General features: G+C 37.0%; 2 protein-coding genes across 5 annotated transcripts in view; one reads left to right on the top strand and one right to left on the bottom strand.

Moving 5' to 3' along the window:
* Nucleotides 1–13316, top strand: part of LOC127532610 (high affinity immunoglobulin epsilon receptor subunit alpha-like) — a 175850-nt gene that overhangs the window by 4877 nt on the left and 157657 nt on the right. The window lies entirely within an intron of this gene.
* LOC127532616 (coxsackievirus and adenovirus receptor homolog) lies at nt 6406–11993 on the bottom strand. 3 transcript variants are annotated; one of them, XM_051944589.1, is made up of 4 exons: nt 11448–11990; nt 10616–11404; nt 9834–10184; nt 6406–7975 (listed from the first exon to the last, which is right to left on the bottom strand). In XM_051944589.1, exons 2-4 carry the CDS (start codon nt 10668–10670, stop codon nt 7725–7727), a joined length of 657 nt encoding a protein of 218 aa, XP_051800549.1. In that variant the 5' UTR covers nt 10671–11404; nt 11448–11990; the 3' UTR covers nt 6406–7724. The 3 variants fall into 3 exon arrangements, 2 of the variants coding, with proteins under 2 accessions (XP_051800549.1, XP_051800550.1); XM_051944590.1 differs by having other exon boundaries at nt 10616–10688; nt 11653–11990; XR_007940144.1 differs by lacking the exon at nt 10616–11404 and having other exon boundaries at nt 11653–11993.

The raw sequence follows: 13316 nt of genomic DNA, 5'->3' as shown, positions 1-13316 counted from the left end.
AATGAACAAAGGTATTAAAAACCTGGATCTTAACAGACAAAAGTGTGAAAAACCTGCATATTGAGAAACAAAAGTATCAAAAAACAGGTTACTAATGAACAAAAGTGTCAAAAACCTGAATATTAATACACAAAAGTGTGAAAAACCTGAATAATAATACACAAAAGTGTCAAAAAAACCCTCAATATTAATGGACAAAAGTGTGAAAAACCTGGATCTTAACAAAAGTGTGGAAAATCTGGTTACTGATGAGCAAAGGTGTCAAAAAACCTATGTATTAAGTAATAGAAATGTCAAAAACCTAGATATCAATGAACAAAACGTTTCCTGACACCTGTTGACTCATCCATACATGAAGCTGTTGACTAAATCTAGCAGCTGTGAGGTCAGAGTTTCCATCCTGTTCAGCAGCAGAGGTGTTAAAAAGATAAAAAAATCCAAAATGTGAACTGTACTTGTTGTTGGTGACGCTTGTGTCTGCAGTTCTAACCTGGTTTTCCATTCCAGCCTCTATGAAGAGGATCATTGTGTGTCTTGGTTCTGTTCTGGTATCAGCTGTAGAACCTGCAGTGATCTGGATCTATCTGACTTTACAGAGAGCGATCCAGCTGCAGTCTACTCGGCAGTGAAAGGAAGAGAAGACGTCACTTATGGACAGATGGTCTTCAAAGACGGTGGAGGCCGATCAAAGAGCAGAGGTACAGCTGCTCTTCTTTGTCTCCATGGTGGTTCAGCTGCAGAACAAGAGTCCAACAGTTGTAGAGACGACCGATAGAGGACACTGGTAGCTTTATTCACAGCTCAGAAACACAGATCCAGCTGGGTTTTAGTGGTTCTGGAAGAAGTCTGTCATCAATAATCTGAACTTAAATGTAAATAAGTGTTGAAAACCTGGATAATAATTCACAGAAGTGTCCAAAACTGTGACACTAACATGCGATAATAGAACAACATATAAAAAGAGAGGAGAAGACAGGAAGGATGGGGTTCTGACACTACCCTTCCTCCCCTACATGCTCCTCCTGGTGCACAGCTTGGCCGGTCAGGGTGCTGGTGGAGAATCCCAGATGAGGAGGGGGACTCCAGGGGCAGGCAGATGGGGCGACCCAGAGGCTGGTCATACTGGCAGGGCAGGTGGGATTATTCTAGTGGATGCCCCAGGGGCAGGTCAGGCAGGCAGGGCCAAAGGTTGTTGTCTTCCACAAGGTCAGACTGCGGCCCATGGCAGCGGAGGTGTAACCCTTTGGGAGGCCGGTGATGGATACGACGGGGACCCTTGGAAGGCCAGCAGTGGTGGAACCCTCAGACAGTGGTGTTGACCTTCTCAGAACCTATGGAGGTGGTGTTGGCCTGCTTGGGAACAACAGGGATGGCATCGACTGACTCAGGACTAACAGAGGCACCGTTGGCCCACTCTGAAACAACAGGGAGGCATCTACCTGCTCGGTAATGGGCAGGATTCTCTGTGGAATCGTCCTCAGAGAAAGCATCCATGGAGGAGATGGAAGACTGGGGCAGACCAGGACTGAGCAGATTACAGCCTGTTAGGATCACAAAGGAACCAGATGACACGCCTGCTGGGTTCATGTTTGGCAAGCTCACACGGTCACGGTCCTGGAGGTCTGAACCAGAGAGCAGGCACAGTACACTAACCCTGACACAAAAATGTGGATATTAACGAACAAAAATGTAAAAAACCTGAATATTAGCAAACAAAAATGTAAAAAACCTGAACATTAACAAACAGGAGTGTCAAATACCTGAATAGTAACACACAACAGTATCTAATGCAATCTGTGGGGTTTTTCTTACCCTGACAGTCGTCTTGCAGGAAGAATTTCACTCTGTTGTGTTATGTTTGTTTCATTTAACTGTTTTTGTTGTTTGTTTTTTTTCAATAGACAAACTAGACATCAGCACTTTTGTGTAAAAATGTGATGGTAAGACGATGTGAAAGAGCAGAAGGACCGAGTTTAAAACTGGTCTGAACACAGAAAGACTTAATACTGATCTATATATAAACTCACCAGCCAAAACAGACCACACTGTTCAGAGAAAACAGGCCAGTTTCACATCACACCTCACTGGAACCAACAGAAGGAAGCTGCTGCTGTGGTTTTATCTGCAGAGTTGTATTATTCTGAGAATCAAGCAGCTTTGTGGTCGTCTTCTTTCCTGTTTCTGACGAATAATGACCAGTTACATTTGAGTTGTTCGTCATCAACAGCAGAAGCAGAATTAACCCAGACACTGATTAATTCTTCAGATGTTCAGCTGCTAGCCCTGAGTGAAAGCTGCATCCATCCAGAAAACACTGACCACCAGCTGCTCTCTGACTCCATCTTCTCCCACATAACCAGAGGAGGTCTTAAATACCATGCAATCAGTGTCACTGCATCTGTTGTTGTCATGTACCGTCCTCTAGGATGTCAACTAGGAAACTCTGTAGTTGAACTGGACTTGTTGCTGTCAGCCATTCAGGACTGTAACACACCACTTGTTGTAATGGGAGATATGAATGTTCACACAGACAAATGACTTTCTGTCACTTGTGGCATCATAAGTGACAGAAAGTCACACACACACACACACACTTCTGTAAATAGAGGCCACAGGACTTAGTTTATAGTATTTAATAAATAAAAAACAAATCTGTTCATGTTTGGCTAGTTTCTCTGTGATTGTAGGGTTCATGTTTGACTAGTTTCCCTGTGATTGTAGGGTTCATGTTTGGCTAGTTTCCTGTGATTGTAGGGTTCATGTTTGGCTAGTTTCCCTGTGATTGTAGGGTTCATGTTTGGCTAGTTTCCTGTGATTGTAGGGTTCATGTTTGGCTAGTTTCCCTGTGATTGTAGGGTTCATGTTTGGCTAGTTTCTCTGTGATTGTAGGGCTCATGTTTGGCTAGTTTCCTGTGATTGTAGGGTTCATGTTTGGCTAGTTTCTCTGTGATTGTAGGATTCATGTTTGGCTAGTTTCCCTGTGATTGTAGGATTCATGTTTGGCTAGTTTCCTGTGATTGTAGGGTTCATGTTTGGCTAGTTTCTCTGTGATTGTAGGATTCATGTTTGGCTAGTTTCCCTGTGATTGTAGGGTTCATGTTTGGCTAGTTTCCCTGTGATTGTAATGTTCATGTTTGGCTAGTTTCCCTGTGATTGTAGGGTTCATGTTTGGCTAGTTTCTCTGTGATTGTAGGGTTCATGTTTGGCTAGTTTCTTGTGATTGTAGGGTTCATGTTTGGCTAGTTTCTCTGTGATTGTAGGGTTCATGTTTGACTAGTTTCCCTGTGATTGTAGGGTTCATGTTTGGCTAGTTTCCTGTGATTGTAGGGTTCATGTTTGGCTAGTTTCTCTGTGATTGTAGGGTTCATGTTTGGCTAGTTTCCTGTGATTGTAGGGTTCATGTTTGGCTAGTTTCCCTGTGATTGTAGGGTTCATGTTTGGTTAGTTTCTCTGTGATTGTAGGGTTCATGTTTGGTTAGTTTCTCTGTGATTGTAGGGTTCATGTTTGGCTAGTTTCCCTGTGATTGTAGGGCTCATGTTTGACCAGTTTCCCTGTGTTTGTAGGGCTCATGTTTGGTTAGTTTCTCTGTGATTGTCGGGTTCATGTTTGGTTAGTTTCTCTGTGATTGTAGGGTTCATGTTTGGTTAGTTTCTCTGTGATTGTAGGGTTCATGTTTGGCTAGTTTCTCTGTGATTGTAGGGTTCATGTTTGGCTAGTTTCCTGTGATTGTAGGGTTCATGTTTGGCTAGTTTCTCTGTGATTGTAGGATTCATGTTTGGCTAGTTTCCCTGTGATTGTAGGGTTCATGTTTGGCTAGTTTCCCTGTGATTGTAATGTTCATGTTTGGCTAGTTTCCCTGTGATTGTAGGGCTCATGTTTGGCTAGTTTCTCTGTGATTGTAGGGTTCATGTTTGGCTAGTTTCTTGTGATTGTAGGGTTCATGTTTGACTAGTTTCCCTGTGATTGTAGGGTTCATGTTTGGCTAGTTTCTCTGTGATTGTAGGGTTCATGTTTGACTAGTTTCCCTGTGATTGTAGGGTTCATGTTTGGCTAGTTTCCTGTGATTGTAGGGTTCATGTTTGGCTAGTTTCCCTGTGATTGTAGGGTTCATGTTTGGCTAGTTTCCCTGTGATTGTAGGGTTCATGTTTGGTTAGTTTCTCTGTGATTGTAGGGTTCATGTTTGGCTGATGATCAAAAAAGTCTTAAAATAAAAATCTGGGCCTTCAGATTTTGCTGTTTCTTTTTCCCACAAACCTGCATTTTCTGTCCTAAATGTCTGTTTTACCTCAGATTCACATCAGCAAACTGCTTTTTGTGCTTTTTCTGTCATTAGTTTTTCCTTCTGCTGCTTTTCTGTTGCTTTTTGTTTGTTTTGTTCGTGGACTATCTTAGTGTTTTGCTCTTTTTAATATATAATTGAACATAACAATTTTTGCAGGTACTGCTGACTTAGCATTAGCACTAACATTAGCATTAAGAACATTGATATTTACTGCAGTTTTTGTGCTGAAAACCCAACATCATGGACTTAGTGTTTTTTGACAAAATGAGTCTTTTGCAGGTACTGCTATCCGAGCATTAGCATTATTATCTTAATTATCTTCAGAAATAGCATTAACAACACTAATGTTCAGTTTCTATTTATTTTTTTAAAGAGTTTTGAATTACAGCAAAAATATTTCTGAGTAATTTTGGGCCGATCTTGAATAATTCTGGGCCATTATTGGGTCATTTTGTGAAGTTTCCAAGTCTCTTTGGATGTTTTCTTTCTTTCTTTTTTTATGTCATTTTCAAACATTTTTAATTTACTTTGAAAAACGTTTTGAGTCACTTTGAAAGTCCAGAACCAAAAGTGAAAATGTGTTGGAACAGTTCGACCTGCTGCTGAACTTTCAGTCTCAACATGAAAGCAAAAGAAAATTCAAACAGAAACCGTAGAGAGCAGATTTCATCATTCAGGGATTCTCAGTTACATGAAATCACCGACTGATTCCACTCCTGACCTCTGAGAAGAAACACCAGAATTCTGTTCAAAAATCTAGATCAGGGGTGTCCAACATGAGGCCCGTGGTCCAAAAGTGGTCCTCCAGAGGGTCCAATCCGGTCCTCAAAGTGTAAAAATTACAGAGAAGACATTAACTGCAGATTGTAAATTAGTAAAACTATAGATTTAAAATCATTTCTAGACCATGACAAGTTGTTTGAATCAGAAAGTAAAATACTAGATTGTTCTTTTTTCTGTTGTTCTTTTGTGTCTCATTTTTGTAATATTTTGTCCATTTTTTTTTGTCTGATTTGTTGTTTTGTTTCTCATTTTTGTCCATTTTTTGGTCAGTTTGTAACTTTTTCGTTTAATTTCTCATCTTCTTTGTTTTGTTTTGTGTCATTTGTCTCATTTTTAGTCATTTTATGTCTTGTTCTTGTAATATTTTAACATGTTTTTGATGCTTTTTATCATTTTTATCTGACTTCTGTTGTTTGTTTCTGGTTTTTGTCGTTTTGTTTCCTTTTTGTCTCGTTTGTCCCCATTTTTTTGTCACTTTGTAATTTCTGTCTAATTTTTCCTCTGGTTTTTGTTTCATTTCACGTCGTTTGTCTCACTTTTTGTCATTTTGTGTCTGATTTTTGGAATGTTTCGTCTTGTTTTTGTTTTTTGAGCTTGACACTTAAAAGGGTTTTTAATTTTTTTTCCGACAATTTTTGAAAATTTTTGCACATGTTGATCATTGATTTGACAATTTCTGAGTTATTCAGACGGATTCCGATTCTTTTAAGTAATTTTTTAAGGGATTCAGACGATGGTTGAGCTGTTTGAACACATTTCTGAGCATTTTAGGAAAAGGTTTGAGCATTTCACAACATTTTAGAGCCATTTAGATGATTTAAAATGATTTTAAAGCATTTTTAGCCATTTTTCCAGTCAATTTGAAAATTATTTAGTAAATTTCTGAACTATACCAAAATGTTTTTTGCACATTTTAGTGACTTTTAGCACAATTTCTGAGTGATTCAGACAAACCTTAATACATTTTAAATGATTCTGGGCACAATCATTTGTCAGTCGATTCAGATGATAGTTGAGATATTTTCAGACATTTTTCAGCCTTTAAGGCACATTTTGAGTTTTTCAGGACCTGTATTGAATTGCTTTATGAAATTTTTGAGTCATTTTGGACAAATTCTGACTCATTTTGAACATTTTTTGAGGTATGTCAATACATTTCTGAGCCATTCTAGGAAATATTTGAACATTTATTTTGTCATTTTTAATCACTCTGAACAACTCTTTACGACCTCCAACCATCCTGCTGTTTCTTCAGCTTCTTCTGAGTCCTTCTGGATCAGTTTATTCCTGATGTCTGATTTGTTTCATTTGTGTTAAAGAACCACACACACCAACACATTCATGATCATGGAGCTTATTTTATTCATACATTCATGTTGTTGGTCTTCACAGTGTCACAGTGTTCATTTAAGCAGAAGGTGCATTTTTCAGTGCAGACAGGAATCTTTCTGAGGGAAAAGTACAGCAGCTGTAGTAAAATTTGCATCATTTTAGGAACTTTCTTGGTCACTGTGGACCAATTTGGAATCATTTTTAAGACGTTTTGGGACATTTTGGACCAAACTTTGAATCCTTTTCTACCAGTTTTGAGTCATCTTGAAAGATTTCCAGATTCTTGTGGTCGTGTTTTTTACTAATAATAATTTTCTGATTAATTAAACTTTCTTGTTGTCTTTCTGGACACGTTTTGAACCTCATGCAAAATAAATGTGTGAAAGGATTCAAGTTAAAGCTCACAGGCAGAATACAAAGTTAGCATGACGGCGTTTTATCGCTTCATAAAACAACTGCTGGATTTATTTCCCACTAAAACATCCAAGTGAACATTGACTATGATGATAAGATGATGAATAAATAAGTGCAATAAAATAAAATCCATGTATGGGATAGATAAGAAAGTGCATAGTTTCACAGACAGATTTCATAGAAGCTGTAGACTATAAAGTATTTTACTTTCTCATTAAAATGACAAAAATCTGACAAAAAAGACAAAAGGACAACAAAAACAAAACAACAAAAAAGTTACAAAGCGACAAAAAAATGACCAAAAAAACACAAGCAAGACAAAGAGGAAACACAAAACAACAAAACGAGAAACAAAACGACAAAAATGAGAAACAAAATGACAAAACATGAGAAAATAAAAGACAAAAAACAGCAAAAACAAGACAAAATATTACAAAAATGAGACAAATGGCCAAAACAAAAAAAGAGACAGAAAATATGGCAAAAAAATTAAAAAGCACAGAAAAATGGACAAAACTAGACAAAAAAATAACAAGAAAATGAACAAAACAACAAAACAATAAACAAGAAAACACAAACGAGACAAAGAGGAAATGCAAAACAACAAAAACAGACAAAATATTACAAACAGAAGACACAACGACAAAAGAACAAAGAAACAATCTAGTATTTTACTTTGTGATCAAACAACTTGTCATGTTCTAGAAATGATTTTAAATTTATAGTTTTACTACTTTACAATCTGCAGTTAATGTCTTCTCTGTAATTTTTACACTTTGAGGACCGGATTGGACCCTCTGGAGGACCACTTTTGGACCACGGGCCTCCAGAGGGTCACGTGCCATAGATGTTTTATTGACATTATATTTTCAGCTGCTTTTTCCTATTTTTTCATGGTCAGCCCTGATTATTTACGTTTTTTCAGGAAACATGGACTCTTCCTCTGAGTCTGAATGATTTTTAACACTCTGTTGTTTACGTCTTTTTACTTTCCAGAGACTCACAAATCCTAGAACACAAACAAAAGCAACAACAGCAACAACAACAACAACAACAACAGCGACCAGGGGGACACTGGTTCCCACGGTTACTGCATCCTGAGGGTTTCCTTCAGGTTCTTCTACGATGAACTCCAGCTTCTCTGCAGTTTGACGTGTTTCACCTGAAGAGCAGAAAACAGACGTGAACACCTGAGTTCAGCCAGATCCTCGTTTAGACCCGGGGTGTCCGACATGTGGCCCATGGCCCAAAACCGGCCCTCCACAAGGTCAAAAACCAGCCCTCCAGAGGGTTTAAAACCATGACAAGTTGTTTGATCAGAAAGTAAAATGCGAGATTGCTCATTGTTGTTTCTCGTTTTGCGGCTTATTTGTCAAATTGTTGTCATTAGTCTTGTGTTTTTGTCGTTTTGTTTTTCATTTTTGCTGCTTTGTGTCTCAGTTTTGTCTTTTTGTGTCTCGTTTTTTCAATTTTTTGTTGTTTAATTTCTCGTTTTTGGAATGTTTTGTCTTTTTTGTTGTTTTGTTGTCTGACTTTCGTCATTTGTTTAATATTTTTGTCATTTTGTGTTTCATTATTTTGTCAACATTTTAGGCATTTTGTTTCTTGCATGTCGTTTGTCGAATTTTTGGCCTTTTTGTGTCTCAGTTTTGTAATATTTTGTCTTGTTTTTGTGTTTTTTGTGGGGTTTTTTGTCTGGCTTTTGTCGTTTGCCTCATGTTTTTGTAGTTTGGTTTCTGCTTTTGTCGTTTTGTGTTTCCTTTTTGTCCTTATTGTGTTTTTATGCCTATTCTTTGTCGTATTGTTCCTCTTTTTGTGTTGACGCCGCTGGTCTAGAGGATCTGTTTCTGACACTTTTATAGTTTTATTTTAGACCAATTTTAAGTCATTCTGGTCAGTTATAAGAAATCTTTCAACACGTTTTTATCATTTCTTGGTCAGAATTTAAAGTAGTTTTGGACGGATTTGAGCCATTTATGGACATATCCTGTGTTGTTGTTGATGTGTTTCTGGACAAATATTTTAGAAAGTTTATTATTTATGACAATGTTTGAGTCATTTTCGACAAATTTTAATTCGTTAGCCATGATTTCATCACTTCAGCCAAAATTAAATCAGTTTTAGACATATTGAATCATTTTGGATAAATTTGGTTTAGTTTTGTAGAAACAAACTTAAATTTTGAGTTGTTTTTGAAAATGCAATTTTTAGCAAATTTAAAGTCATTTTGACTTTTTTAAGTGAAATTAAACAATTGTTTATTTTTTAAGCATCTTTTTGGACAGATTTTTAGTAATCTCATCATGTTTTTGTTTCAATCATTTTTGACCCATTTTTTTGAGTCATTTTGGATTATTTGATTCATTTGACAGATTTATTTATTTGTCTTTTTGGAAATGTTTTGTGGGGAAATGAGCCGTTTCTTATAAATAATGATAATTTTTGTTCCAGTTTTTATAGTCATGTTGGACGGGTTTTTGTATTTTTGTGAGATTTCTTTTTAGTATTTTTGAGTCATTTTGGATAATTGTTTGCTTTTTACACTTTTTAAAATATTTTTGGACAAAGTCTGTTGGGACTGTGTTTTTTTAGTAGTCTCAATCATTTTTTAAAAACATTTTCTGAGCCAATTTTGACATATTTTTGTCATTTTGTTCCAGGTTTTTGGGCAGATTTTTGTAATTTTGTGAATCTTTTTGACTATTTTTGAGTAATTTTGGACAACTGTTCATCATTGAAACACCATGTTTTAGTTTTTTTGTAGTTTTGGAGTCATTTTGAAAGATTTCTAAGTAATTTTGGACAGTTTTTTAGAATCTCAACCCTTTTTAAAAAATAGCATTGTCATTTTTTACTCCTTTTTCCTCGTTTTGGACAAGTCTGGAGTCACTTTTGAGAAATTTAAAGTCATTTTGGATGAGTCTGGAATGACTTTGAGAAGCTTTTAGGTGTTTTTCATGTCATGTTGGACAGGTTTTTATGTTTGTGAATGTTGTGAGCCTTCTAGATGCTGGACTCACCGGTGACCGTCAGGTTGATGAACTGACTCGTCTCCACTGAGGACCTCTTGCTTCTTTCCAGGTTCTTCACAGACGTGTAACACTCGTAGATCCCGGCGTCCTGCTCAGTGACGTTCCTCAGGATCAGGGTTGCGTCTCCATTCTTCATGTCCGGTCGTCTCAGCTCCACTCGGCCGTGGAAGCGAGGATGCTGGTAGCTGTGGAAGCAGCGGTTGTTCCGGTAGAAGTAGACGTAGCCGTCAGAGTTCCTGTTGGGTCGGCTCCACTTCAGCACCGAGATCTTCCCCTCAGCCGGACTCTGACACTGCAGCACAGCGTCCTCCTCTGGTCCTACCACCACGTCCAGCTGTCCTGGAAACACAAGCAGAGTCCTTCAATACAGCATCTATGTATATATGTCACAGGCCAAATTAGAATCCAGGCAGATTTTAAATCCGTCTAGGCAGAATTAGGATTTTGATTTCGCCTGCGAAATCAAAATCCTAATTCTGCCTAGACGGATTTAAAATCTGCCTGGATTCTAATTTGGCCTGTGACATATATATATATACATATATATATATATATATATATATATATATATATATATATATATGTATATATTTGCCACACTATTCATTTTTCTCTGGATCCGTCCCTGCTCTATAGCATCCGTTGCCATGGCGATCTGGCTCCATAGCATCTGTTGCCATGGCGATCTGGCTCCATAGCATCTGTTACCATGGAGAGCCATTTGTTTTGGTTCCAGAAAAGACTAGAAGAGGCTGAATGTGTGAACTGACCTGTGGTCCTCCAGAGCAGACAGTAGAAGAGCAGCAGATCTCTGAGAACAGCCATGGCTGGACTGCTGCAGGACTAGGAGTAAAAGTGAAAGTAGTTTTCATCCTTTAAGAGAGGAATGATGTCAGGGGTAGAGCTAGTCACATGATTTACAGGAAACCACCAGACAGATTCCTGTAAGAATGAAACTGACTGGTTGCAGATAAAAGGTGGAGACAGGACATGTTTTTAATGAGGAATTTTACACAAAGATCCTCAAAACCTGAAGAAAACATCTAAAAAGTTGAAGAGAGTACCTAAAATTTTCAAGAAAATACATAAGAACTTTAAGAAAACACCTAAAAACCTTAAAATAATACATAAAACCCTCGGAAAATACCTAAAAAACCCATTTTGAAAATACATAAAACCTTGAGAAAGCACCTGAAAACCTTAAAATCACACACAAACCCCTCAGATAATACCTAAAATCCTTAAGAATATGCTTGAAGCCTTGAATCCTCTGGGCATTAGTGGACCTGTTTCCTGTAAATCAGCTGTTTCCCAGGAAGAGTTTATTTTTACCAGCAGATGTCAGCAGAGAGAAAGAAAGCTGCTGCAGCAAAATAAAACAAGCTGACAGTTAATCAGTCTAAAGTGTGTCTGCAGATTCTAAAAGAGCAGATCAGCACATCTCAGACACGCTGCAACAACAGAAACCGCATCCAGGTCAGAAAATACAAGGAAGACTGAGGAAAATACCTAAAAACCTGAAGAAAATACAAGGAAGACTGAGGAAAATACATAAAAACCTTAAAGAAAATACAAGGAAGCCTGAAGAAAATACCTAAAAACCTGAAGAAAATACAAGGAAGCCTGAAGAAAATACATAAAAACCTGAAGAAAATAGAAGGATGCCTGAAGAAAATACCTAAAAACCTGAAGAAAATAGAAGGATGCCTGAAGAAAATACCTAAAAACCTCAAAGTAACTCTGTTGTAATTCTGGGGAAATACCAGAAAGCCTGTATAAAAGAACCCCTAAAAACCTTTAAACGTACCTGAAAACCTGATAAAGCAGCTAAACCTTGGATCTTCTGGTCATGAACGGAGCTGTTTTCAGATGATTGTTGAGGCGCTCCATCTAGTGGCCGTTTTCTTTACTACAGGACTGAAGCAGCCAATCAGAAAATGGTTCCTCCAGACATGAGGATAAACTGAGTGTGTTACTAGGAAGTAATGCTGGCAGAGATCCTGCAGTAGTGAAGCAGTACTACACAGTCTGCAGTGTTTTAGAAGTTTTCTGTCAGAGTTTCAGGTGAGGACGTTTTATTATGAAGCAGGAAGTTTGTTACACGATCACTCATCATTTTGCATCAATTTGTGTCTTTCTGAGTCTCACTTTTGTGGTTTGTTGTCTTGTTTGTCTCATTTTGCAACTTTCTTGTCATTTTGTGTCTTATTTTTGTCCCTGTTGTTCATTTTGTGTCATTTGTGTCTCCTTTGTGTCACTTTTCCGTGTTCTTGCATAATTTTGTGTCATTTTTTGTCATTTTATTCTGTTTTGGATCATTTTGCATCAGTTTGTGTCTCATTTTGTGCAGTTTTTTGTCATTTGTGTAATTTTGTATCAGTTTGTGTAATTTTGTGTCTTTCTGTGTGTCTCATTTTTGTCATTTTTTGTCTTGTTTGCATCATTTCACATCAGTCTGTTTAATTTGTGTCTCCTTTGTGTTATTTTATGTCATTTTGCATCATTTAGTGTCATTCTTTGTCTTTTTGTGTCTTCTTTTTCTTTTTTTTCTGTTTGTGTCATTTGTGTCTCCTTTGTGTTATTTTATGTCATTTTGCATATTGTTGCATAATTTTGTGTCATTTTTTGTCTAATTTGTGTCATTTTGTGTTATTGTGTGTAATTTCTGTCCTACTGTATATTTTTTCTGTAATTTTACATCATTTTATGTCATTTGTGTCTCATCTTGTGTTGTTTTGTTTTGTCTCATTTCTGTCATGTTGTATTAATTTGTGTCATTTTTTGTCTAAGCTTTGTCACTTTATGCCTCATGTTTGTCACTTTTGTCATTTTGTGTCTTCAGAACTGAAGAAGCCTCTTGGATGAGAGGTGAAACGTCTTAAGGAACTTTCTTAAGTCCAGTGGATTGATTTAAACCACTTTGGATTGTCTTGTTAACGTCACATTCTGTCCTTTAGAAGCTCAGTTTTCCATCCTGACCTTTACCACCTCCACCACGCTCTGAGGACAGAATGAAACCACACACTTTTTGTCATTTTTAAACGTTTTGTGTCTTTTTGTAATTTGTCTCCTATTGTATCATTTTGTGTCATGTTTTGTCTCGTTTGTGTCATTGCTGTCTAATTTTTGTTTTTTTTAAATGTTATGTCTTTTTATGTCATTTTGTGCCTCATTTTTGTCATTTTGTGTCCTGTTTGTGTCTCATTTCGCATAATTTTGTGTAGTTTTTGTCATATTTGCGTCATTTTGTCATTATTGACATTTTTGATCATTTTTTGTCTCCTATGTGTCATTTTGCAACATTTTGTGACTCATTTTGTGTTTTTTTGTCTTGTTTCTCTCACTTTGTATCAATTTGTGTTATTTTGTGTCTTTCTCTGTCTCATTTTTGTCATTTTGTATCTCATTTTTGTAATTTTTTGTCTAATTTGTTTTATTTTATGTCATTTTGTGTCTTTTTATGTCTCATTT

Source organism: Acanthochromis polyacanthus, chromosome 24, assembly GCF_021347895.1.
Source record: "Acanthochromis polyacanthus isolate Apoly-LR-REF ecotype Palm Island chromosome 24, KAUST_Apoly_ChrSc, whole genome shotgun sequence".
Classification (NCBI taxonomy): Eukaryota; Metazoa; Chordata; class Actinopteri; family Pomacentridae; genus Acanthochromis; species Acanthochromis polyacanthus.
The sequence above is the reverse complement of the archived record's forward strand: the minus strand, read 5'-3'. Positions and strand labels throughout refer to the sequence as shown.

Excerpts from the sequence above, each read along its gene's own strand:
- LOC127532616 (XM_051944589.1), bottom strand. The coding sequence starts at position 10,670 with ATGGCTGTTCTCAGAGATCTGCTGCTCTTCTACTGTCTGCTCTGGAGG. Across the intron at positions 10,185-10,615 it reads TCTGCTCTGGAGGACCACAG|GACAGCTGGACGTGGTGGTA; the intron begins GTCAGTTCACAC and ends TTGTGTTTCCAG. Across the intron at positions 7,976-9,833 it reads CATCAACCTGACGGTCACCG|GTGAAACACGTCAAACTGCA; the intron begins GTGAGTCCAGCA and ends TCTGCTCTTCAG.